Source organism: Mustelus asterias, chromosome 5 (genome assembly GCF_964213995.1).
Source record: "Mustelus asterias chromosome 5, sMusAst1.hap1.1, whole genome shotgun sequence".
NCBI classification, from domain to species: domain Eukaryota; kingdom Metazoa; phylum Chordata; class Chondrichthyes; order Carcharhiniformes; family Triakidae; genus Mustelus; species Mustelus asterias.
In genome coordinates, this window is record NC_135805.1 from 108,099,378 (window position 1) to 108,126,773 (window position 27,396).

The following is a 27,396-nucleotide window of genomic DNA, read 5'->3' on the forward strand; positions in this document are numbered from 1 at the left end:
AGACAAGATTTATACTATGAGACTGGGGCGAGGGGGGGCGGGGTGGGGCAGGAACTGTAATTGGACAAAGGAAATCTAAATGGTGAAATCCCCTCGTTGAGAAGAGCAGTGCTTCTTCAGGGAAGGCAATCCTGGAAGAAACAAAAGCAGAAAATGCTGGAAAATCTCAGTAGGTCTGACAGCATTTATGAAGAGAGAATAGAGCCAATGTTTGGAGTCAGGATGACCCTTCGTCAGAGCTTCGATTCAGATCCCAGCGTCCGCAGTATTTTGCTTTTGTATTCTTGGAAGAGAAGTGGCAGTGAATCAAACACTAAGATAAAGGCAAAATACCACATGCTGGAACCTGAAACAGAAACAGAAAATGCTGGAGAAACTCAACAGGTCTGACAGCATCTGTGGAGAGAGAATACAGCAAACTTTTCGAGTCAGGTGACCCTACATCAGAGCTGAGGGCAGTCTGTCCAGGGGTGAGGAGGCCCTCCTGATGGGCACAAATGTGGGAAGAGGTCCTTGATTGGCCAGTTAAGTGACTCAATTGTCCTCCCGACAGGTAGCGAATCTGTCATCTTTTCTGCTGCTGGCAAAATGTCATGGCAGATAATAGGCACAATCTGTATAGTTTTGCCAGCATTCTTACCTCTCATGAGCCAAATAGAGAATCTTCCATAACTATTACTTCGATAGCGTCTGTCATAGATACACACATTTGCCCAGAAACACACAATTCACAAGTGGCTGTGCTATGAAAACAAACACACTGCAATTCTTATGAATGTGCCACATATTCCCTCCACTCAACCTGCATTCTCTCTCTTTCTGCGATGTACCAGCATTAGACCATTGCAAAAATTCCAACCTTAAAAACTGTATCCAAGGGGAAAAAAAGAAACAATCTCCAGTTAGCTGGTGTCAGTTACACTGTGCTCTAATTTTCTAATAATTAGGTAATAATTAAGTAAATTTCTAATAAGTATCTTCCAAACCTATAACTACTTCCATCTAGGACAAGAGCAACAGTTACCTGGGAACACCACCACCAGGAGGTTCCCCTCCAAGTCACTCATCATCCTAACTTGAAAATATATCATTGTTCCTTCACTGTTGCTGGGTCAAAATCCTGGAACCCCCTCCGTAACAACACTGTAGGTGTACCTACTCCTCAGCGACTGCAATGGTTTAAGAAGACAGCTCACCACTAGCTTCTCAAGGGAAACCAGGAATGGACAATAAATGCTGGTCTAGCCAGCAATGCCCACGTTCCATAAATGAATAAAAAAAACCTCTTAATTATTTTGTCCAGGTTTTCCTTTGCTGGTCCTGTGTGGTGTGCTTCTCTGATTCTACAATCTAAAATTGTGGTAGAGTGCTCAAAGTGGGGGGTGGGGGGAGAACTTTGTTGGGAAGCTGTCAGTTACCATGCCTTGTAGCTTTGCATTTGTGCATGCTGCATCATTCTTTATACCTGCAATAGCTGAAGCCACATCTCACAACACAGTGGTTGAAGCACGCATCCATTCCTCACTTACTTAGCTGGAGAGCGAACTTTTACTGACTTCTTGAATGAAGGCTGCTACCTCCTTGGTTCCCGTTTTTTTCCCTCCAAATATCACCCTGCCTATTAAATCTATCAAATGAGAGTCATCCACAATTGAATGGCCGATATGTTAATCGTGTTAGGCCCAGCATTTATGGGGGAAATTCATTTTGTGCTTGTTCCCTCACAGCTTTGGGACTATGTTTTATGGAATTATGACGTTTCCATTCATTTCATGGTCTTCTCTATAACAGTAAATCTCCTGCAGGATTCCTCTACATGTGGTTGTCTGCACTTTACAGGAAGAGTGAGATGAACCCTCAGTTTCTGATTCTGGAGAAATTGGGAATGTGCGTCCCACAGCAGAGGGGAGCGGAGGTAAGGTGTTCACTTACCTGATCCTTCTTAGTGTGTTCTCTAAGTAGAACCTTCTTAGTGTGTTCTATAAGTAGAACACACTAAGAAGGATCAGGTAAGTGAACACCTTACCTCCGCTCCTCTCTGTCATGGGACGCACATTCTCAATTTCTCCAGAATCAGAAACTGAGGGTTCATCTCACTCTCCCTGTAAATTTGCTTCTGTCCTACTTTCTACTTTTGTGTCACCCCTTTTGTTTTGGTTCCTAACTGCTCTGCTTCTGCGCAAACATCACAGCATTACAAACTTCAGAATTAAATGGGATCATAGAAAATACAAAGAGATCAAGGAAGGTTTGGAGTGCAAACGTGCAAGTGTACAAAGTGTGTTTAATAAGGTTGGTGAGCTGCAACGTTCTTCTGTACATTACTCATTAAAGTGCTCATCTGAATTATTTACAGCAGGACCCATGTGCACCCTTACCCTCTGGCTAACTGGCATATGCACTATCCTTGCCCCTGCCCAGGTGATAAGCAACTTGACCTGTGCACCACTTGTAGAACCTCTAAATTACATTTAGTTTTAGTATCTAAGCCAGTGACTTTGAGTATGAAGTTAAGTGATGCTGTTGTGTCTTCATCACCACTGTCTTCTTTGACAAAGGGTCATCTGGACTTGAAACGTCAGCTCTTTTCTCTCCTTACAGATGCTGCCAGTCCTGCTGAAATTTTCCAGCACTTTATCTTTTGGTTTCAGATTCCACCATCCGCAGTAATTTGCTTTTATCACTGACTTCTTGATGTTCATCCACTGTTGGGCATCTGAGAGTACTCCAGTGGCTGTCTCTCATAATAGGAAGGGCTCAGCGACAGGTGTGAGAGGGGAGGAGAGTGAGCAATTAGAGGAGGGGTCACCTGTGGTTGTCCCACTCCAAAACAAGTATATTGTTTTGGATAGTGTGGAGGAGGATGACTCTCCAGGGGTAAGCCACAGTGACCAGGTCACTGGCACACAGTCAGGCTCTGTGGCCCGGAAAGGAGAGGGGTTAGGAGAGCAATAGTGGTGGGGGATGCGTCGGTTAGAGGCACGGACAGGCGATTCTGTGGGTGCGAACGGGACTCCAGGATGGTAGTCTGCCTACCTGGTGTTGGGGTCATGGATGTCTCCGAGCGGATAGGAGGCATATTAAAAGTGCAAATGACGTAGATAGGAAGAGCAGGGGGATCCTACGAGAGCAATTCAAGGAGTTGGGAAATAGGCTAAAAAGTAGGGCCTCCAGGGTGGCAATCTCTGGGCTGCTCCCAATGCCTCGTGCCAGTGAGGCTAAGAATAGGGAGTTAGTACAATTGAATGCTTGGCTAAAGGACTGGTCCAGGAGGGAGGGCTTCATTTTCCTAGATCAATGGGAAGTTTTCAGGAGAGGATGGCATCTGTACAAGAAGGACGGGTCACAACTAAGTTGCAAGGGCACGAATATCCTGGCTGGGAGTTTTGCTAGTGCAGTTCGGGGGGGTTTAAACTAGTATGGCAGGGGGGTGGGGATCAAAATATTAGGTCTACAAGTGTAGAGGCTGGGGACGAGCTTGGGGCTGGGACAAGGCTGGCAAAGTAGTGCAGTGGCGGCACGGTAGCGCAGTGGCGGCACGGTAGCGCAGTGGTTAGCACTGCTGCTTCACAGCTCCAGGGTCCCGGGTTCGATTCCCGGCTCGGGTCACTGTCTGTGTGGAGTTTGCACATTCTCCTCGTGTCTGCGTGGGTTTTCTCCGGGTGCTCCGGTTTCCTCCCACAGTCCAAAGATGTGCGGGTTAGGTTGATTGGCCAGGTTAAAAATTGCCCCTTAGAATCCTAAGATGCATAGGTTCGAGGGATTAGCGGGTAAATATGTGGGGGTTGGGATTGTGGTCGGTGCAGACTCGATGGGCCGAATGGCCTCCTTCTGCACTGTAGGGTTTCTATGATTCTATGATTCTAAGTAGAAGACCATTCTGGGGGAGGATGACCTCACTGGGCCTGGAGGTCTGGAGTGCTTATACTTCAATGCAAGGAGCGTAGCAGGTAAGACAGACGAACTTAGGGCCTTAATGCTCACGAGGAATTTGGATGTGGTTGCGGTGACAGGTTTGGTTGAAAGAGGGACAGGACTGGCAGCTGAATATTCTGGGGTACAAGTGTTTTAGGCGAGACAGAGGAGGGGCCAAAAGAGGTGGGGGAGTAGCAGTATTAGTTGGAGAGCATATTACAGCGGTGCAGAGGGAGGACAATTCAGAGGGGTCGTGTAACGAGTCACTCTGGGTGGAGCTTAGAAACAGGAAGGGCACAGTCACTATGTTGGGGGTGTACTACAGGCCCCCCAACAGCCCAAGGGAAGTGGAAGAACGGATATGTCAGGAGATACTGGATAGGTGCAGGAAAAATAGGGTTGTTGTAGTGGGAGACTTCAATTTCCCTGGTATAGACTGGAAATTGCTGAGAGCAGGGACTCTGAATGGGGAGGAATTTGTAAAATGCGTACAGGAGGGTTCTTTGGAACAATATGTAGATAGCCCGACTCGAGAGGGGGCTATACTGGACCTCGTACTGGGGAATGAGCCCGGTCAGGTCTTCAAAGTTTCGGTAGGGGAACATGTGGCAAATAGTGACCACAATTCTGTTAGCTTTAGGATAGTGATGGAAAATAATGAGTGGTGTCCCAAGGGTAAGGTGTTGGATTGGGGGAAGGCTAACTTTAGTGGGATTAGGCAGAAATTGGCAGCTCTTGATTGGGAGAGGCTGTTTGAAGGTAAATCCACATCTGGCATGTGGGAGTCTTTTAAGGAACAGTTGTTAGGGCTACAGGACAGGCATGTGCCTGTAAAAAAGAAGGATAGGAAGGGTAGGATTCGAGAACTGTGGATAACCAGGGAAATTGAGGGACTGGTCAAAAAGAAAAGAGAGGCGTATATTAGGTCCAGGCAGCTAAAAACGGAGGGAGCTCTGGAGGAGTACAAAGAAAGTAGGAAAGAACTCAAACGGGGAATTAGAAGAGCAAAAAGGGGTCACGAAATGTTCTTGGCAGACAGGATTAAGGAGAATCCCAAGGCATTTTATTCATACGTTAGGAAAAAAAGGGTTGTCAGGGAAAAAATCGGACCTCTCAGGGACAAAAGTGGGAAATTAAGCTTGGAGCCCAAAGAAGTAGGGGAGATCCTAAATGAATACTTTGCGTCGGTATTCACAAAGGAGAGGGATGTGTTGACTGGGAGTGTCTCGGAGGGGAGTGTTGAACCGTTGGAGAAAATCTCCATTACAAAGGAGGAAGTGTTAGGTTTGTTAGAGAATATAAAGACTGACAAATCCCCAGGGCCTGATGGAATCTATCCAAGGCTGCTCAGGGAGACGAGAGATGAAATCGCTGGGCCTCTGACGCAAATCTTTGTCTCGTCACTGGACGCAGGTGAGGTCCCAGAGGATTGGAGGATAGCTAATGTGGTCCCGTTATTTAAGAAGGGTAGGAAGGATAACCCGGGTAATTATAGGCTGGTGAGCTTGACGTCCGTGGTGGGGAAGTTGTTGGAGAAGATTCTTAGAGATAGGATGTATGCGCATTTAGAAAGGAATAAACTCATTAACGATAGTCAGCATGGTTTTGTGAGAGGGAGGTCATGCCTCACTAACCTGGTGGAGTTTTTTGAAGAAGTGACCAGAATGGTTGACGAGGGAAGGGCCGTGGATGTCGTCTATATGGACTTTAGTAAGGCGTTTGATAAAGTCCCTCATGGTAGGTTGGTGCAAAAGGTTGGATCTCATGGGATAAAGGGGGAGGTGGCTAGATGGGTGGAGAACTGGCTTGGTCACAGAAGACAGAGGGTGGTAGTGGAAGGGTCTTTTTCCGGCTGGAGGCCTGTGACTAGTGGTGTTCCGCAGGGCTCTGTATTGGGACCTCTGCTGTTTGTCATTGATATAAATGATCTGGAAGAAGGTGTAACTGGGGCGATCAGTATGTTTGCGGACGACACAAAATTGGCAGGACTTGCAGATAGTGAGGAGCATTGTCAGAAGCTACAGAAGGATATAGATAGGCTGGAAATTTGGGCAAAGAAATGGCAGATGGAGTTCAATCCTGATAAATGCGAAGTGATGCATTTTGGTAGAAATGATGTAGGGAGGAGCTATACGATAAATGGCAGAACCATAAAGGGTGTAGATACGCAGAGGGACCTGGGTGTGCAAGTCCACAGATCCTTGAAGGTGACGTCACAGGTGGAGAAGGTGGTGAAGAAGGCATATGGCATGCTTGCCTTTATAGGACGGGGCATAGAGTATAAAAGTTGGGGTCTGATGTTGCAGATGTATAGAACGTTAGTTCGGCCGCATTTGGAATACTGTGTCCAGTTCTGGTCGCCACACCACCAGAAGGAGGTGGAGGCTTTGGAGAGAGTGCAGAGGAGGTTTACCAGGATGTTGCCTGGTATGGGGGGGCTTGGTTATGAGGAGAGATTGGGTAAACTGGGGTTGTTCTCCCTGGAAAGACGGAGGATGAGGGGAGACTTAATAGAGGTGTATAAAATTATGAAAGGCATAGATAGGGTGAACGGTGGGAAGCTTTTCCCCAGGTCGGTGGTGACGTTCACGAGGGGTCATAGGTTCAAGGTGAAGGGGGGGAGGTTTAACACAGATATCAGAAGGACATATTTTACACAGAGGGTGGTGGGGGCCTGGAATGCGCTGCCAGGCAAGGTGGTGGAGGCGGACACACTGGGAACGTTTAAGACTTATCTAGACAGCCATATGAACAGAGTGGGAATGGAGGGATACAAAAGAATGGTCTAGTTTGGACCAGGGAGCGGCACGGGCTTGGAGGGCCGAAGGGCCTTTTCCTGTGCTGTATTGTTCTTTGTTTGTCTTTGAAAGGGGAAAGGCACAAAGGGAAGAGGGCAGAAAGTAAAATCTGTCTCCTCACACTATCTGCTGATTGTAAATCATAGAAACCCTACAGTGCAGAAGGAGGCCCATCGAGTCAGCATCGGCAACAATCCCACCCAGGCCCTATTCCTGTAACTCTACATATTTACCTTGCTAATCCCTCTAACCTACGCATTCCGGGACACTAAGGGGCAATTTAGCATGGCCAGTCAACCTAACTCGCACATCTTTGAACCGCGGGAGGCAACTGGTGCACCTGGAGGAAACCCATGCAGACACAGGGAGAAAGTACAAACTCCCCACAGACAGTGACCCAAGCTGAGAATCAAACCCAGGTCCCTGGAGCTGTGATGCAGCAGTGCTAACCACTGTGCCCAGTGCAGCAGAATTATGGGAAGAAGGGGAGGTAGAATGGAAGAGGGAGGATTAGATATGAGAATACTGTCATTCCAATGTCTTTGGTGGTCATGCCCTCAGCAATAGGTAATAATGACTAGAATTGTTGCCTGTATAGGCGTCAGGATCTGAAAACATGCCTGTTCCGCTCTGATTAACTCCAGTTACCTCAGATTGTGCATCAACTTGTCTGGTGAGAGTGAAATGTGTTTGTGAGGGTCTTGCAACCTGTCTGAGGGATGAGGCTGTCTCGGTTGAATAGTTGGCAGTGTATGAAAACTGTGAAATGTTGGTGTGAGGTTGTGAAGTGAGGCTGGTGGTACAGTTGATAGGATATGGCATTTGAATATACATTCACTGACCTTAACTGATTATGTGAGGTCATTGAGCTTCTTGTGGCACTGCATCCAGGGCATTAGGGTAATTCCTGACATTGATGTATCAGTTCCCATTGCCTTCTGGATCTGGGGAAAGGGCTCCTGTGATTATAGAACAAATTTCCTCCCTTCTACCTACTTCACCAAGGTCCTTACAGCAGTTCAAAAACATTGGAGCTTGCTTTCTCCCATGTTTTTCCCAGGTCGGATTCAGTTCCCATAGCTCTTGCACATCCTCCAGTCGCAGTGCATTTCCTATTTCCCCTTTAAGTCATCCAGGCTAACTTTGAGCAATGCTGACTGGCTTTGAATGGTGCTAGCCATCATCATATCGACCCCATAAAAGTAAAATCTGTCTCCTCACACTATTTGCTGATTGTAAATCATAGAAATCCTACAGAGCAGAAGGAGGCCATTCGGCCCATCAAGTCTGCATCGGCAACAATCCCACCCAGCCAATTAACAGTGCAGTTAGATGCTGAACATTCTAAGCAGCAGGTAGGATCCTATGTGTAAGCTGGGGTAGAGAAAATAACTAATTAAGAAGTACTGGAAAGAGGCCAGAAAAACACGAGTACACTTACATAATATCAAAAGAAGACATGTGGAGTTCTTTGGAAATATTATTGGTGCAGGAGGGTTGGAATGGCTAATCGCCACTGAAGGGTTAAGGAAATCAAGTGAAAGAAGCCGCGAGATAACATTAAAGAATTAAAGACTGCAGGCTCGACCAGAACAATGCTGCCTTGATGGGAAATGTTATAACAACAGCACTTAGAGCAGGAGGAGCACCAAGTTAGCGGGTCCCTGCATTTCAGTCAACAGGCACATTCTCATCTTAGGGTTTGGGGCTTATCGAATTTAGCCACATGGACTCATAGCTTGATCCAACACGGAAGGCCATTGGGCCCATCGCATCGCTGCTACTTCTAGACGACCAGGACATCTCAATTCCCCTGCTCTTTCTCCATAACCCTATAAACCTTCCCTGTAAATGCGGCGTCTTATTGTGTTGACTTTAAAATTCTTTAGAGAAATACACTGATCTGTATTCCAGCCGCGATTCCCTAGTCCCGACCCAGTTCTGTTTGGTTTTGGTTTTGGCTTTTTAACTACTGAACTCCATTCCTGGAAAGCAAGAACTTTCATTTCCCCGGGTTCTCATTCGGCTTTTGGGACTTTCAGTTTCCAAACGTCACGCTGGTTTCCTGGAGGCTGTTTACCGGTCCCCGTGCCCCAGCAGTTTGGGTGTAGGTTTGATGAAACGCCCTTTGGCCGGGGAGCTGAGTCAGGGACTGTGTCAGGCAGAGCGCTCTCCACTCACTGCGGCCACAATGAATGTCCGCTGCAGCTTCCAGATGGCCCAGTCACTGGGACCGGCGCTGTACAGGGAATGGGCCAAAAGGATCTTCGCAATCGAGTGCAGCTATAACTCGGAGCCGCTCTATTTCGCCCTCAACCCAACCTCCGAGGGGCCCTGGGATGAGAATTCCTGTTTGCACCAACTCCTGAGCCACGCTGAGACCTACTCGCTCTGCATCGCCTCTGAAAACAGGATCCAAGGTGCAGAATCGTACGTCTATCTGCGAGATCAGCTGAGCAGGCTGCCCGCAAGATGCCGCGTTATGGAACTGATGGCCTTTTCCCCAAACCAGCAGGGATCCTTGATCAAGGGGTTCTTGGTTCAGGACGATCAATGTTTGAAGGAGACAGAGCGTCTGTTGCAGGATGTGGTCCGTGCAAATGAGCAGACAGCTCTCTGCAGCTACACCAGGGACGGTGCGGGCAGAATATGGCAAAGACTGAGGCTGGTCATTGCCGGGCAGGAGAGAGAGATCTCCAGAAACTGCATCTGTCTGGCTGAAAGACCAGAGCTCCATCCCTCTGTGTTAAATATCAAAAATTCAGTTATATTCTGCAAGTATGAAGATGCTTACGGCGTTTTAGAAGAGGTAAGTGCGGGTTTTTTAATGATTCTTCAAAGCAGATATGTTCCACGTTGTGGCAGAACACAACTATTCATTACTGGTTAAACTGCGTTTAAACCCTGGCATCATCATCAAACCCCATTCTTATCTTTTTTTACAACCTTGTCCCATTTCCATTCTCTTCACTTCTGTTTCTTTCCTTCACTTTTATCTGTCTATTGCTCCCTTCCTTTGACCCTGCCACCCGGGGAAGGCAGGGAGAGACAGCAACATCAGCACCCAGGCATTGGGTGTGAGGTGGCAGCGGTAAAATTCAAGGGCAGCGGGCACATAGGAGCACCATCATGCACAAAATCCACTCCATGTTATGCCCCGCCATGACTTGGAAATCTATTGCCATTCCATCATTGTCATTGAGTCAGAATTCGGGAACTCCCTCCTGTGGGTACCCGTACCTAAACCAGATGGACTGTAGGAGCTCAGGAAAGTGTTGAGCTGCCACCTTCTCAAGGACAGTAAGAATAGGGTAATAAATACTGGCCTTGCTAACAATCCCACGTCTCCTCCTGATAGGCATCCTTGTCAAATATATTGCATTGATTGACACACACCATTGTAGTCACTCTTAGGTCTGTTCTTCCCCCTATTGCTGGAGCAGAAAGTGAAACCAGAAAGTGCTGGAGATCAATAGTTCATCAGTGTCCCCGGCTAGCGGACACTGGGAGTTGGGGATTTTCAGCTATCTGGCAACAGAAATAATTATCAGTGACCCACTTGATTGTGGCCAGAACTCCAGTTTCCTGCCTGTCCAACATAACCTTAAATCCCTTATTGATGAAAAATCTACCTAACTCAGGGTTGAATATATTCAGTGACCCAAGCACCACCCCGCTCTGTGGAAGAAAATTCCAAATACTAAGAACTCTCTGAAAGAAGAAATCCCTCCTCATCTCTGTCTTAAATGGGAGACTCCTTAGTTTTAAATGATGCCTCCTAGTTCTAGATTCCCCCATGAGAGGAAACATCAGCATCTACCCTGTCAAGCCCCCTCAGAATATTTTATATTTCAATAATCACTCATTCTTCTAAACTCCATTGATTATAGGCCCAACCTTCTCAACTTTTTCTTATAGACATCCTCTTCCTCCCAGAAATCGGCCTAGCAAACCTGTAAACTGCTTCCAATGCAAGTGTATCTTTCCTTAAGTAAGGAGACCAATACTGTACATAGCACTCCAGGTGTGGTCTTGTCAATTCCCTGTACAGCAAATAGTTGATGCCCCATCACTGATCCCTGCAGCACTTCACTAATTACAGTTTGCCAACCTGAAAATTACCCATTTATCCTGACTCTTCAAACCCTGCACAGCTAGATGGAGATGTTGTACCCCAAGATTATCAGATAGGGACAGTACAGACCTGTGAAGCATTGGCAGGACTTACACGACACTGTCCACAACTGCATAGGGAGTGGAGGAGTACAACTTGCATGACACTGTCTACAACTGCATAGGGAGTGGACCACGTGTCTCCATGGCAGGCTGTTGCTGCTGATGTTGTTTGCGTCACCACAGGGCACTTGCAGGTCTCACCATAATAGGCTGCTGCTGCTCCTTCCTTTGTTGGCCATCTGTAGGTCTCATACAGTAGCTTGTTGCTGCTGCTGATGGCCATCTTGCTCCTTGTTTAAGGTCCAACCTAAGGATCTTATCCACCTCCAAAGTGCACAAATGAATCTTTCACAATGACTACTCTCAACAAATCCTTTCCTATAGTGGGAGGTGAGAAAGCAAAGCTAAACACAGGAGAGTATTTATTGCTGTCATATGCCTGACTTTTAATTAGCCTCATGAATTGCTGCTCATCTTCTTTGGTATCATTGGTGCATTTCAGGAATGATGTGGAGATGCCGGCGTTGGACTGGGGTAAACACAGTAAGAAGTTTAACAACTCCAGGTTAAAGTCCAACAGGTTTATTTGGTAGCAAACGCCACACAAGCTTTCGGAGCTCTAAGCCCCTTCTTCAGGTGAGTGGGAATTCTGTTCACAAACAGAGCATATAAAGACACAAACTCAATTTACATGAATAATGGTTGGAATGCGAATACTTACAACTATGTAAGTATACAGATTTGTAACCCCCACAGTTGCCTAGACCTGCAGAGTTTCACTGCAGAGTTTCACTGGCTGTCTTGTCTGGAGACAATACACATCTTTTTAGCCTGTCTTGATGCTCTCTCCACTCACATTGTTTTGTTTCTTAAAGACTTGATTAGTTGTAAGTATTCGCATTCCAACCATTATTCATGTAAATTGAGTTTGTGTCTTTATATGCTCTGTTTGTGAACAGAATTCCCACTCACCTGAAGAAGGGGCTTGCAGCTCCGAAAGCTTGTGTGGCTTTTGCTACCAAATAAACCTGTTGGACTTTAACCTGGTGTTGTTAAACTTCTTACTGTATTTCAGGAAGCCCATGCATGCCCTATTAAATTTAAATATTCGTCATTATAACATTGCAATACGGTCAATTAAAAATTCACATTGTTAACCTACCTCCACACACACACACACACACACACACACACACACACACACACACACACACAACTGAAAGTGCTGAGTTAAACCTGGGGGTGGTGAGTTGGAGCCAGCTTCCAGATGTATGGTAATTTTCACAAAACTTAGCTTCCCAAATTAGTCTAGATTTCCAACATCCACAGTACTTGCTGATTATTTGTCCAGTCCGCCTCTTGCAGGTGCTATTTCTGTGCCACTTTCATATTTTAACTACTTCTTGGTGATTTTGCTATTTTTCATGAGCAACATCATTAGAAGTTGTTTTTCATCAGGCAAAAAGAGATGTAGCTCGTCAATTCATCTGATTCCATCTCCATAAACATGTAGGAAGTAGCCACGTGGGTAGCACAGTGGCACAATGGTTCGCACTGCTGCCTCACAGCGCCAGGGACCCAGGTTCGATTCCCAGCTTGGGTCACTGTCTGTGTGGAGTCTGCACGTTCTCCCTGTGTCTGCTTGGGTTTTCTCTAGGTGCTCCACAGTTTCCTTCCACAGTCCAAAAGATGTGCTGGTTAGGTAGATTGGCCATGCTAAATTCTCCTTCAGTGTATCTGAACAGGCGCCGGAGTGTGGCGACTAGGGAATTTCCACAATAACTTCATTTCAGTGTTAGTATAAGCCTACCTGTGACACTAAAAAAATAAACTAAAAAAAAAATGTTTTTTTAAAATAACTTCATTATTTTTGTGTGTGTATGCACATAAAGTGAGAGTCTGAAGGTATTTTCTTTCCAATCCTGTTCTAGATTTGTTCAATCTATATACTGTGCTTGGTTGAGAGGGTGGGTGTAAAAATGACCTGCTGTAAGGCCAATCTCACTGAATATTGCCATCAGGGTATACTCTATGAAAGGGCAACATAAATAAACTCCATTCTTTGTCTTTTCTTTTACGGGAAGAATCTGGCTTCCTCACAAGCCTACTTGTGACACTAATAAATAAACTTTAAAACTTTAAGTGAGGTGGGAGGTTCCATGCCAAGGACATTGACCACATGAATCTGGATCCAGTGACCCTGTGCCATGCAATATGAGCTACAGTGGACTCCACCAGCTTAAGACAATGTGCTCCTCTAAGGGGTGCAATAAAGGCATAACCTTTTTTATTGATTGAATGTGTATTTTTATGCTAAACACAATAAAACAAAACAGGTTTAAGCAAAAGCATTCGGATTATGAATGCTAAGACAAATAACAATGATTTACAGGCTGTTCTGAAAATGCCTCTTATTTTGAATGCAGTGTTTGTATTTCTGTTCATCAAAGTGTGTAGGTATGATTCCCAAAGCTAAGGATGTTCTGCAATTAGCGGATCAATGCGACAGGACTTGTAGAAAGGGACAATTTCCAGTAATTGTGATAGAAGGACTCGATGCAACAGGTAAGAAACATCATTTTATATTTCACACAACTAGAATGCAAACCATGTAACGTTCTTCAGCAAGTATACTGCGTTCAGCAGTTTGTGTAAATTAATATTGCATAAAAGTCTGAAACTGTTGTCAACATGCGGAACAGGCAGGCCACCAAGTAAGGAGATAGTTTCCTAATGCAGTGTACTAAAAACTTTTAAAGTTTAAGATGCCAGATATCGTCAGAATGATATTGGCTATCTAATAGTGTTGTGGAGTTATTAAATCAATAAAATATGTTTTAAACAGTAATGATTTTACACATTTCAGTGAGATCATATAGTTCCTTATGATATATTTGCATAGGTAAGAGGCACAGCCGTTTTCTCCCTCTGTTTCAAAAGATGCTGAATTTTGTTAGGGAATCTCATTCAAGTGTCCCTTTTGTATGTTCAAGCCAATTCAGTGCGAAGGGGTTTCACAGCTGAATATCATTTGATGTTCATGAAACAGAAACACATGCTATCCTCCTGAGATTGTTGGATAGGCAGCGACTTGGGAACCTTAGTTGATTTTCTTACTTCTCTGGCCAGTTATGGGATCTACTGTCCCAAACCAATTGAATCAACTCAAAACAAAGAACAACAAAGAACAACAAAGAACAGTACAGCACAGGAAACAGGCCCTTCGGCCCTCCAAGCCTGTGCCGCTCCTTGGTCCAACTAGACCAATCGTTTGTATCCCTCCATTCCCAGGCTGCTCATGTGACTATCCAGGTAAGTCTTAAACGATGTCAGCGTGCCTGCCTCCACCACCCTACTTGGCAGCGCATTCCAGGCCCCCACCACCCTCTGTGTAAAAAACATCCCTCTGATATCTGAGTTATACTTCGCCCCTCTCACCTTGAGCCCGTGACCCCTCGTGATCGTCACCTCCGACCTGGGAAAAAGCTTCCCACTGTTCACCCTATCTATCCCCTTCATAATCTTGTACACCTCTATTAGATCTCCCCTCATTCTCCGTCTTTCCAGGGAGAACAACCCCAGTTTACCCAATCTCTCCTCATAGCTAAGACTCTCCATACCAGGCAACATCCTGGTAAACCTTCTCTGCACTCTCTCTAACGCCTCCACGTCCTTCTGGGAGTGTGGCGACCAGAATTGGATGCAGTACTCCAAATGCGGCCTAACCAGCGTTCTATACAGCTGCATCATCAGACTCCAGCTTTTATACTCTATACCCCGTCCTATAAAGGCAAGCATACCATATGCCTTCTTCACCACCTTCTCCACCTGTGTTGCCACCTTCAAGGATTTGTGGACTTGCACACCTAGGTCCCTCTGTGTTTCTATACTCCTGATGACTCTGCCATTTATTGTATAACTCCTCCCTACATTATTTCTTCCAAAATGCATCACTTCGCATTTATCCGGATTAAACTCCATCTGCCACCTCTCCGCCCAATTTTCCAGCCTATCTATATCCTGCTGTGTTGCCCGACAATGCTCTTCGCTATCCGCAAGTCCAGCCATCTTCGTGTCATCCGCAAACTTGCTGATTACACCAGTTACACCTTCTTCCAAATCATTTATATATATCACAAATAGCAGAGGCCCCAGTACAGAACCCTGCGGAACACCACTGGTCACAGACCTCCAGCCAGACCTCCAGCCGAAAACGGCAATCTCCATTGCGACCTTCTCTCTTATACGGCTCCCGAGATAATCCAGTTAACCATGAGGCCATTGATGGCTGAGCAAGTAGAATATCAAAGCTCATGGACGATTTTGTAGCACAGTGGGCTGGGAGACTCAAGCGGAGGCCAATTTGCGGACTTCCTCTGAGCGCCATGGCTTCTGTGAGTCTCCAGCAGCCAGATTCCAGTGCCATCAGCTCCGTGCCGATTTATTCAAACGAGCATTTAAATCCTATTCAGATATCATCAGTGGGCCCGGGACTGAAGTCTCCGGGCCCACTAGTTTCTCCCCCTCCCTCCCGACCAGGACTGGTTTACTCCAGTGGGGTTTACTATAGCTCCCCACTTGCAGGGAGCTGGCAGCTGGACCCCACTGGAGTGAAGGGGGCAATCGAGGCTCCCCAGAGGGTCGGGCACCAAGGGGTTGCCCCCTGGGCATTGCCAGTTTGGCAGTGCCAGCCTGGGCCCCCGGCACTGCCCAAGGGGCAAAGTGGCAATGCCCAGGGAGCACCTTGGCACTGCCCCCCCAGGCATCGGGCAGTGTTGGGGGCAGGACCTAATGGGGCAGGGCCTAATGGGGGAAGGACCTCTCGGGGCGATCAGTGGGGGTGGGAGCTCCTGCTGCCACTCTGCACTGGGATCGCGAGCAGATGGAGGGAAGCCAGCGATCGGGACTGGCCATCGGGGCGGGGGGGGGGGGGGGGGGGGGGGGAGGGGGGAGAGGGGGGGGTGGTGGGTGGGGGGGATGTGGGGAGGGGGAGGGAGGGGTCAGTCTGCTGGGGATTGGGCGTTGCGGGGGAGGTGCAGAGGGGTTGGGCATCGGGATATTGGGGCAGCGGGGGCGGCAGGTGGTGGAGATTGAGGCAGGCCGGGAGGTGGGGGGGCGGAGGGGGGGGGGGGGGGGGGTGGGGGGTGGGGGGGGGGGGGGGGTAGGTGGGCAGTTTGGTGCTGGCCCAGACACATCCGAGAGGACCACGATCGGGCCATGGGGGGAGGTCGGAGGAGCAGCGATGAGGGGGTTGTGGGGCTGGCCAGTGATTGAGCTGACCAGCAATCAGGAGGTCAGCAGTGCGGGGCTGATCTCGGCGCTGACAGATTGGCGCATGCGCAGTGGCCCGCTCAGCGCAATGAGGCCTCTCGAGCAGGAATAGGCTGTGCCCACTGATTTTTGGAGTGATTTATGCTGAGGCACTCAACAGTGCACAGAGTCTGAAGATTCATTTTGAAAATCCCGCTGAAAAAAACCCAGCGTGATTTACTCCAGTTTTACCTGAATTTGACACTAAGAATTTTTTTGGGCGAATTGCCCCCCATATATTTCCCTTGCTCAGTGCTCTGGTTACACATAGCCTGTGCATTTTAAGCCAATAATTGACATCTAAAAAGAACTGCTCTATGATGTGTTATTGGCATGACTTTTAACCCTTTGTATTTATCTGTAGGAAAAAGTACTTTGACTGAGGCCTTAAGAAAATCGATTCAAGCCACACTTCTGAAGTCCCCACCGGACTGCATTGGCCACTTGAGAAAAACGTTTGACGCAAAGCCACCTCCCATTCGACGAGCTTTTTATGCTTTGGGCAATTACATTACTGCTTCCACCATAGCAAGCGCATCAGAAAAGTCTCCAGTAATTATTGATCGGTAAGTATAGTGTTTCATCCTCAGTGAATAACATACCTGGCTTTCAAAGATGATCTATTGGCGTGTAACTCCCCTCGGTCTGCACAAATGGTCCTCTGACATATAACTTTCAGATATAAACATTGATGATGCTTTGGCATGTAACTTTCAATGGTGCCCAGTGAAAAACTAACAATTTATAATAATGTGGATCTCCAGTTAAACTGATGAATTTATAACTTTCAACAAAAATTAGTTAAGTTCTTAAGCACATTTAGTTATCAGTATCATTACAGCTATAGTAAATCGATATACTGCTGGAAAGAAAGGCAGTTTATAATGTGATCCCGTACCGAGGGTTAGTGCAGAAGGACAAATACCACAAATTTTTAAAAAATGAAGAATTACTGTAAACACAGGAACTAAAGGATATTGCTTCAAAATCCACAAGCTTAAAGCTGCTTTCATAACGGAGTTGCAGCATTGAGACAGCAACTAATTGCATGGTCATCATTAGTTATAGATAGTGCAGCCCATCTTCATGTTAACCAATAACACTTTGGGATGCACTGTTCCATGCATGTTCAAAGCAGCCCTGGTATTTTGCCTGGACAAATGAATGTAATAACAACCGTGATGTGTCACCAAAGAGAGCAGGCCCCCATACACCTAATTTTGTCAGAACATTTTTGCCATAATGTACTGTTGCAGTCCAAAAAGCTAATTTATTGCTCCAGCAAGCTGCTATGAAGTACTTGCTTGGTAGGACAGAATGTGAGTATCGCTGAAAGCAAGAGACATGTTGTCGGAGCTTTTCATCTTGCACTCATCATTTCAAAAGGAGCAACAATTTATATTGCATGGGAAACAGGTGCCGATTGGTTGACACGTTAACTTTGATGAGTCAAAGAGTTGCCATGGAGAATGCACAGGGTGCTATTGTCCCGCATGCTTTTGTTTAGTTAAAAAAAGGCACAATGCCTGGACATGTTCCTTCTGCTTGCTGAGGACATGTCCCTACATATGAATGTACATTGCTTCCAACCAGTGTATAATTAGCTTAATAAAACAGGCTTGTGCACAGAGGCAGGCCTATCGCCCATTCACCTCCCCTATCTTCCCAACAACCTCTGGGGAGGGGAGGGGGGAGGGAGGGCAGAGGGCAGGGGGGTGCGGGGGGGTCAGGGGCGGGGGGGGGGGGGGGGTTGGGGGGGGAGTTTTGTTACATTAAGACATTTCAAAAATTATTGTCAAGTTTTCTTCCAGGTTACCAAACTCATCTCACTGTTTGTAATACTATCTGTCTTTATAGAGATTTGAGTGTGTTGTGTTACATTCTAGATTCTGGCACAGCACTGCAGCATATGCAATTGCAACGGAAGTCAGTGGAAAGGTGGAGAACCTACCACCCCCACACCATGAATTGTACCTGTGGCCCCAGGATCTAGTTCAACCAGACTTGGTGCTGTTGCTCACGCTCGATGCAGAGGAGAGAGTCCGTCGTTTAGAACAAAGAGGAGAGATGAGAACAAAGGAAGAAATTGAGCTGGAAGCAAACAGTTTATTTCGACAAAAGTAAGGCAGCTTTAAAACTACTTAAAACTAAGGAGACAGGGCAGGCATCTTTGGCTTATTTACTTTGGGTCTTTCCAGAAAAGTGCATTAGCTGTCTCCCCACATGTTTATGTTTTCTAAAACCCATCCTTTTTGGCCAAGAAAATGATCCCTCTTTGAATCAGCATCTATTTTCCAATTTATAATTTATTAGTGAACAACGAATTTCCAAAATTCCTTTCCTTGTTTTTGAACCCTTCCATCACATTCTTTCCCAGCAACATGTATTCTCTGCTTTTGTGACTCGTTCCCCTTTTACAATTCATTTCCTTCCTGTTAAGTGTTCACTTCCCAGCTTTGTGTTGGGGCAATGTTATGTGAAATATATGTTGTGATAATTGTGGATTCCTGTTTGCTTTCTCAGTGAACTGTTTCTGCAATTGGGATAGGTCCAGAGTGCTGTTGGGGACCGGTAGCTCAACACGTAGGAGACTGGAGCAGCAGCTCAGTGTTGGACCCTCAAGTCCAACAGTAAAAGGGGTTGGATGTCAGTAAGCAACAGCTGGGACTGGATCTATTCTCTTGGAGAAAATCAAAAAATGCACTTCAAGCACTTGTGGGCGACGCAGAAAGAGATTATAAAGAACAAAGAAATTTGCAGCACAGGCCCTTTGTCTCTCCAAGCCTGCACCGACCATGCTGCCCCGACCAAACTAAAACCCCCTACCCTTCCGGAACCATATCCCTCTATTTCCATCCTATTCATGTATTTGTCCAGACGCCCCTGAAAAGTCACTATCGTATTTGCTTCCACTACCTCCCCTGGCAGCGAGTTCCAGGCACCCACCACCCTCTGTGTAAAAAACTTGCCTCGTACATCTCCTTTAAACCTTGCCCCTTGCTCCTTAAACCTATGCCCCTAAAATATATGAAGAGATAATTCATGCTTACGCTTATGGAACAGCTCATCATGAAATGTTAAAGCAGAGAAGCTCAACCCTTGTGCCTATACCAGCTAATTTCATTTGTCATGATTTATTAAAAATGCACTGCTGATTTATAAAGCACGCCTTATTTACCTGCTCTGCAGTAACCTCACAGGAGACCAGAAGAACACCCATTATCTTTATAGTGATTCAGTAAAGTAGTCTCGAGTCACTTGAAGTAATTTAGATGCTAACTTTAAGTACTGAAGATGAAACTAAGAACCACATTAATTGTCACAAAAGCCATCAGATCATAACACTGAAACTTCAGGAATTTATCACCTCCAACAAATTGTATGGTTTGTGCCAAGAACTGTTTTAATCATTTTACAAATATGTTTCTAATCTTTTGACACTAGGGTGGAAGCAGTTTACAGAAGAATGGAGAATCCAGCTTGTGTTGTAGTTGATGCCAGTGTTTCAAAGGAAGAGGTCCTTCAAAACGCTCTTCTTCTAGTTGAAAGACACTGTGCCATTGAACAAACCTGACTTCATACATTGGTGAATTTGAGCTTCGATCATTTCCTACTGAAATATATTTCATGCCTTTCTTTAATGCATTGTAATTAAGTGCCATGAATAAGTATCGCTAACCCCATTTCTTTTGCTCTGGGTATGTAAATGAGCCATGCGCTATTTTCACTGTGATGAAATAATAAGCGAATGATGATGCGATCAGCTGATGTCATTTGCATCATCAACCTGTGCACCTTTTAAATGAATGAAAATAGATATAGAGGACCCTATTGCTCATCTTTCCTTTTCCAGTGACTGATCACCAGCACCTCTCTCCCTAAGATCCTGGAATAACTCTTAATTTCTTTGCTTGGGCATTAACCTGTTCAATTGGATTCTACAACCGTCAGTGATCTGCCCTGCCGGGTTACTGCCATGACAGTGAAGTTGAAAATCAGCGCCTAACACTTTCTGTCAAAACAAAAGTGCTGGAATTGTTGTAATCAGTCATCTGAAGAACCATCAAGTGACATTAATCAGACACTCTGCTCCAATCATTACAGAGCAAGGTTGACAACCCTGAGGATGGAGTTTGATTGGACACTGACCAGCTTCAGAGTTTGTTCTCACATGGAAAATTGCAAGTTTCCTCCTGAATTAAACCAATCACTTTTGGTGCAGGCTCCAAGGCAAAGTCATTTGAAGTTGCACTGTGTAGTGTCAGCTGATCGCACTCTTGCCTCTTGAGTTGTAAAGGTCTGAGTTCAAGCCCCACTCCAATGTTTGAGCATTGAGAGCGTGCTGTTGGAGGCACTGCCTTTTCATACAAGACATTTTAAATGTTCTGTCTGCTTGGGTGAATGTATAAGATTTCAATAAAAGAGCAAGGTCGTTCTCCCTGGTGTCCTGGCCAATATTTATCTCTCTATCAACATCCCAAAGACATCCACTCGTTATCAAGTTGCGGTTTGTGAACATTTTCTGTTGCAAATTGACTGTTGTGTTTCCTACATTACAACAATATCTGCACTTTGAAAGTACTTCATTGGCTGTAAAGCACTTTGAGACATCTGATGGCTGGGAAAAGTGTGTTATAAAAGCAAGTCCTTCTTCATGCAAAATACTGAAGTAAATTTGTTACAGCAAAGTGCCATGCCAACATAGTTATCCACTCTCATCTGGTTATTGTGCTGGTGATGTGAGGCATGGGACTGGTCTATTAAACCCATTTTAGAATTAAACTTCAAATTGCATCAAATTTTGGTTTCAAACATACCACAATCCCTGATATGGAATGCCTTTACCTGTTCTGCTGTAAATAATATATGAAACACACAATATATGCTATTTCAATTCATTGAGTACTTCTGTGCAATCATCCTGTCGTCTGGTTATAATTCTGTAATGAATAAACTTAAAATACACCCATATAACCGGCAGTGTCATTGTATGGCAAGATCTGAAATAAAAATAAATATTTAATCTACATTGCCCAAGGAACTATTTTTTGTTTTTTAGGTGAGGCAGTATTTATTACCTATCGTTTTTTTTGTAGGCGGTTATTAGGAGTGAAGTAGATAGCATGGGACTGGAGTGACATGTCACTCAGACTAGATCGGCATGTGGGCCTGACCATTTCCTGAAGGGCACGTTCCTCAGTGGAAAAGGAAGTTGGATTGGGCCAAGAGTGGATGGTTGATCTTACACCATCCCCCGTTTTGTGCCATGTTAAAGTTCGAGCGATTCTCTCTGCTTCGGCAATGTACTAAGTCACTCTTGTAAGTGTTTCAAGTGTTGGCGAGGTATGAAAATTTAGTGAGGGGGGAAGATCTGGCAAGGGGGGGGAGCGGTTAATGACAACATTTATTTAAATGAATGTAAATGAGGTTCTCGCCATTATTATGTCGGTGAGGGGCAGCTGGTTTCGCTGGCGAGATTCGGGATTTCCGGTTTCGCTGGATCTTGCAGACGGAGACCGTGGGCTCAAGATCGCTCCCAAGGTATTTGGGGATTGAATGGGAAAATTGAATTGAGGTCAAAGGTTAATTGTAATCTCATTGAATATGGAGCAAGTTTGAGGGGCAATAAGGCCTACTCCTGCTCTGATTTCTTATGTTATTTCTTAAGAAAAGGGACATGAGGCAGAAGGTGGGGGTGGGTCGCAATAAAATTCTTCACTTGGTCTATACACCTGACTTGCACCCACCCTGACCTTTGTTATTTTTTGCTGGGATGGGCAGGGCCTAGGCCAGTCAGCCTTTGCCCTAACTGAGGCCCTTAATCAGCAATTATGGGCAGTTTCCCATCCAGCCTCAATTATCAGGCTGGCAAGAGGAGTTCAAGGGCAAGGAAAAGCCCAAAATGTTGGCTTTGGGTGAGAAGCTGGGGGACGCTGTGGACACCTCAATCAGCAACCACCTTTTGACCTCGAGACACCATCTACCTCTGCTCCCCCAAAAGGGTCAGGTCCCTGCAGGTGCTCCCTCCCCTCCTCCAATGCTCCCAACCAGCCTCTGCCATCTCCTCTGAGCCTCACCTCCCCACTCCACCCAGGTTCCCACAGTTACCCAGTTCTGGAATCCCAGGACATGGCACAGAACCTTACCAAAAAATGGCAAAGGGTCAAGGAAAACTGACATGCTTCTCTTCAGAAAAAAACAGGCAGGTTTTCTTGCCAGATCTTATGGCACTTAGTCAAAAAAATAGGGGGTTGTTTCACGCCACCATGTTGAGGGGTGGGGCCTAAACACGCAGGTATAGCCCGTCTGCACAGAGATCAGGGCACCAATTTTAAAAGGCACTCCGATCAGAGGCAAAAAATTTTTTCCCTGCATCCCACCACAGAGGTCTCGGGAGCTTCCACCCCAACCCCCCGCCCGCGATCAAAGCTAGAATCACCCCCTTCCCCGAAGATCAACGCCTGCATCACTCTCTCCCTCTCTAGCAACACAATTTAAAATTTAAGACAATTGCCAGTGAAACGGGTGGGGTTGGCACAGAGGTCTTTTAGCTCATGGCTGGAAGATGTTTCTCCAACTTTTGTATGGACATTTATAAAACTTGGACATCGATGAAACTTTAATGTTTTGATCACCTCTTTCCCAATAAAACCTTAACCAAGGCCAGCGATGCCCGGGTGGCAATCGACAGACCAAATATTGAGTTAATGAGTTAATATTCTACAAGGACAAAATATGAATAGTGTCTAATGGTATCACCATCAGTATACAATTACATCGGGGTTAATGATCAACAAGGTAGCTTAATCATTGCTGAAGCTGTGGGCGGGAGGAGAGTGCATTTAAGATTGTTTCAAACTGCAAAAGTAAAATGAAACTTATATGCCAAATTTCACGTCAGCAAATACATAAAGGTCAGATCTAATCACGTGCAAAATTGCACCATCTCCTCTATCTCATTATCCTTGACCTCAGGGAAGAACCTGCTACAGTACCTTTGGAAATGTTGCAATTCCTGCAGTAGCTATCTCTGGCCTTTAGGTGACATTGGCAGTTTAACTGCCGTTAGCACCATGAATTCCACCCAAAAACTGAGTTGCAACCAAGTTTATTTCAGACATGATTTCTACAGTGAATGTAGACAGAAGACTTTTAGACAGGTAAATTCTAAAATGTTGCTGTAATGATGCATCAAATCACTTCAATATCAAGCACATCCTGTTCCTTTCTAGGAGCCATTTGATAAAGTCGAAATGTGTTTTGTTCACCATTTAATTTCACTTATAGCTCTGTAACATAAAAAGATGCTAGTTAAGCACATTGGCATATATTACCGATTCAACCATTGACAATTCTGCATTACTCTGCAGGTTTTGTGGGTAGATCTAACTCTTAATCCATCGACAAATAAGGGAACCCAATAGTCAAATCTACTCAGTGTAAACTCAAGTCAGGATTATTAACTTTAGTTTCTGAAGAAGGGTCCAGCCTTATCGAGATTTGAGTCAATGACTCCAACAGAAATAATGTGATGAGAAGGAAGATTTTTAAAAATAAAAAGAGTAAGGTTTTAAAACTGATTCATGAAAGGTCAATAATAAAGCAAGTCAGCAATGCCAGTATGAGAAAAAGATTAGAATTAGAAAAAAAGATCTGAAACAAAGTTTGCAAAACTTTTTATAGGTAAAAACAAGCTCGCACTATTATTTGAAAATACATCAGATAATGTATTTATCTGATTTTATGATGGCAGTAATTTCTCTATTTTCCAGTATTCTTGAAATGTATTATGAATATATATTACAAAAAAATCCAACAGATTAGATTTTCTAAAACGTTAAATTGGAAGTTTTTTCCAGTCTTCTGCCATAACATTAGCAGAATTTTAAAAAAACTATTCATCTATTAAAGGAATGCCAAACAAACTACATTAATTGAGTTGTAAACAATCCTTGTGAAGTGCCAAATGTTTACTAGAAATGGACAACATTGATCAGAGCTGTCAATCAGGCATTATGGTGGTTCTTTTGTAATTGTAGTATTATATAAGGAGCAATAGATTTGTAGGAATGGTTAAATGGCAATAATCACATTGGTCAATTTGTGGTTAGCACTGCTGCCTCACAGTGCCAGGGACCGGGGTTCAATTCCCTGCTTGGGTCACTGTCTGCAGTCTGCTCGTCCTCCCCGTGTCTGCGTTGGTTTCCTGCGGGTGCTCCAGTTTCCTCCCACAGTCCGAAAGATGTGCTGTTAGATGCATTGACCATGCTAAATTCTTCCTCAGTGTACCCGAACAGGCGCCGGAATGTGGCGACTAGGGGATTTTCACAGTAACTTCATTGCAGTGTTAATGTAAGCCTACTTGTGACACTAATAAATAAACTTGGGTTAAAATCTCATCTGTTGGGCTGAGATTACAGTTTGTAGAGGGTTATATAACCTGTGGATTTTATGGAAGTTGCATGATGTTTTTCTTTCTCTCACTGGCTTAGTGTAAATGATGAGGACATATAACTTGTTCATTGGTGTGAGATTATATTCATACTGATTAAACAATTTTATTCTTAAAAATACAATTCTACTGGTCAATGTTTAATAATTAATTAATGGGAAATTATATTTGTGATGTATAAAAAACTACACAGAATTCAATATCAATGTTGCAACTTTGAGTCCAAAAACCTTGACCAACCGTGGTTTATTAGAATCTGGGTTATTTAGCCTAACCACTGCATACTCCCAATCCTTATGCAAATCAGTGTTTAGCTTTGAATAGCACAGATCGCATTAAATGTTTCCCATCAATGACATTTACACCGATTTTCCATTTGGGAGTCTGAAATGAATGTGCGATGGATGCATGCCACAGGAACGTCAGTAAATTTCATAACAGTAATGACCAGGACAAAATAATAAGCAATTTCAAAATAAATAAGTGGTCCACGAAGCACTTGAACATAACCATAGCCCAAAAAACACTGACTACTTCATGTAGTAAGTTCTGTTTTAAAGGGGATATAAAAAGCCAGTGTGCTGCCCTTCAAAGCTGCTCATTAGTTAGCTCTGCTATAATATTTCTCAAGACCTTTTGTCAATCGCAATTGATCAATGTGTATATTTACTGTGTTTTAACAGAGGTGCCAGGAAAATCTAGCCCTCACTGAATAACTCAGGAAAATAGCAGTTAAAGTGTAAAAAGCACCTCATTGCAGAAATGCATTATCAATATAAATGTATGGGAAATAGGAAATTCAAAAATATTGAAACAGATAAAGTGCAAGAAAATGTATGTATCAAAATAAAGTAGCTATGGACAATGTAATGCTTTAAGCAGTGATTCCATTGCTTTGCATCTCATGTTCTTTTTTCCTTGATCAAAGATTCCCTTCCACTGTGGATGGCAGAGCCTTCAAGTATGTGTGTTCCATTTCCTCTCCCTCTCAGAACCATGATAGAACCCCTGTCCTTGCCTTCGAACTCACCGGTCTCCATAGTCAACAAACAGATCGTCCTTGGCCATTTCCGCCACCTCCAGCTTGATGCCACCACTAAACCCATCTTCCACTCCCTTTCCCATTCAGAATTGCAAAGGGATGCTCCCTCTGCGATATCTTGGTCTTCTCCTCCAATTACCTCCAAACTCCAAACAGTTTCTCCCTAGCAATTCTGTCCAGACCCATCATGATTTTGTACATCTCTATCAAATCACCTCTCAACCTTCTCTTCACCAAGGAAAATAATCCCAACTTCTTCGATCTATCTACGTACCTGATGTTCCCTCAGACTGGAACCATTTTTGGTGATCTTTCTGAACTCTTCCTAATGCCTCCACATCTTTCCTAAAGTATGACATCCAGAAATAAACACAATACCACAATAGCTCGGTTGAGGCTGAACCAGTGTTCTATACACTTTTAACATTTCCTCTCTGCTTTAATAAAGCCAAGGATATTCCAAGCTTGATGAAACACTTTCCTGACCTGTACTGTCACCTTCAATGACTTATGTACCAGGTCCCTCTGCTTCTATACACCCTTTAGAATTGTATCATTTAATTTATATTGTCTGTTTGCATTCCTCCTATCAAAATGATTCACCTCACACTTCTCCACATTATATTTTATCTATCATTTGTCTGCCAATTCCACCAACCTGTCTGCGTCTTGTTCAAGTTCTACCCTTTCTTCCTCACTGTTCACAATGCTTCTGAATTTTGGATCATCTGCAAAGTTTGCAATAGTACCTTGTACACTAAGCTCTAACTCATTAATATATATCAGAACGAGCACCGATCCCTGGGAAACTCCAATACAAACCTTCTTCCAATCCAAAAAATATATTAACCACTAATTTCTGTTTCCTGTCACTCAGCCAATTTTGTGTCCATTTGCTACCACATCTTTTATTCCATAAATTATAACTTTGCTCTTTGCAAGCAGACTTTGAAGGTCTGTGGTGCAGCATTTTATCAAATGCCTTTTGGAAACCCATGTACACCATCAACAGCATTGCCCTCACCTGCTCTTATCTTATCAATAAAACTCCAGCAAGTAAGTTAAACACAATTTGCCCTGAACAAATCCATACTGGCTTTCCTTAATTAACCTGCATTCACCCAAGTGATTATTCATTTTGTCCTGAATTTTCCAGAAGCCTCCCCACCACTGACGTTAAACTGACTGGCTTGTAGTTGTTGGGACTTATATTTACTCCCTTTGTTGAATAAGGGTATATTTTGCTTTTTGTGACTTGCCTAAACTGTGTCTTATCAATTCCAATTCGTTAAGATATTTCTTTAAAATCCAGTTGGAAGTAAATGTATGCTTTATGGGAACACTTTTAGTCTGGAGAGAGTTTTTTTTCTAAGAGGAAGTCATATGATGGTTTCTGTAGACTTTATTTCCTTTTGTTAAAAGAGGGCATTTTCTAAAGTTCATCATAAAATAAATATGAAAGAGGAAAGTCTAGTGGAATATTTTTCTCAAAGCATAACCACACATCTTTGTTCTGCGAAGATATGTAGCAACAAATACTACTTTTTGTACCATACTGATTTTACTACAACTGAAATTCCTCATTTTCTGTTGCAGTAATGGAAAGAAAAGAAGCTACTGACTAGATTCAGGGATTTACTTAGCAGGCAGGGAACTTTCATCCATCAGACAGCTTTGGCTTGGATCCTCAAATGGTCCTAAGG

At 44.4% G+C, this 27,396-nt stretch overlaps 1 protein-coding gene across 1 annotated transcript; it reads left to right on the forward strand.

Annotated features, from left to right (window-relative positions):
• Positions 1-8,176: 8,176 nt before the first annotated feature.
• On the forward strand, positions 8,177-21,226 carry cmpk2 (cytidine monophosphate (UMP-CMP) kinase 2, mitochondrial). Its single transcript, XM_078213193.1, has 5 exons — positions 8,177-9,522; positions 13,340-13,454; positions 16,564-16,765; positions 18,086-18,319; positions 19,644-21,226. Exons 1-5 carry the CDS (start codon positions 8,830-8,832, stop codon positions 19,771-19,773), a joined length of 1,374 nt encoding a protein of 457 aa, XP_078069319.1. The 5' UTR covers positions 8,177-8,829; the 3' UTR covers positions 19,774-21,226.
• Positions 21,227-27,396: the final 6,170 nt, after the last annotated feature.

What these genes read in the sequence shown, in the direction of transcription:
- cmpk2 (XM_078213193.1), top strand. Translation starts at nt 8,830, where the DNA reads ATGAAACGCCCTTTGGCCGGGGAGCTGAGTCAGGGACTGTGTCAGGCA. An exon ending in CTTACGGCGTTTTAGAAGAG is followed by an intron (nt 9,523 to 13,339) that starts GTAAGTGCGGGT and finishes TGTTCATCAAAG; the next exon opens with TGTGTAGGTATGATTCCCAA. An exon ending in AACAGTTTATTTCGACAAAA is followed by an intron (nt 18,320 to 19,643) that starts GTAAGGCAGCTT and finishes TTTTGACACTAG; the next exon opens with GGTGGAAGCAGTTTACAGAA.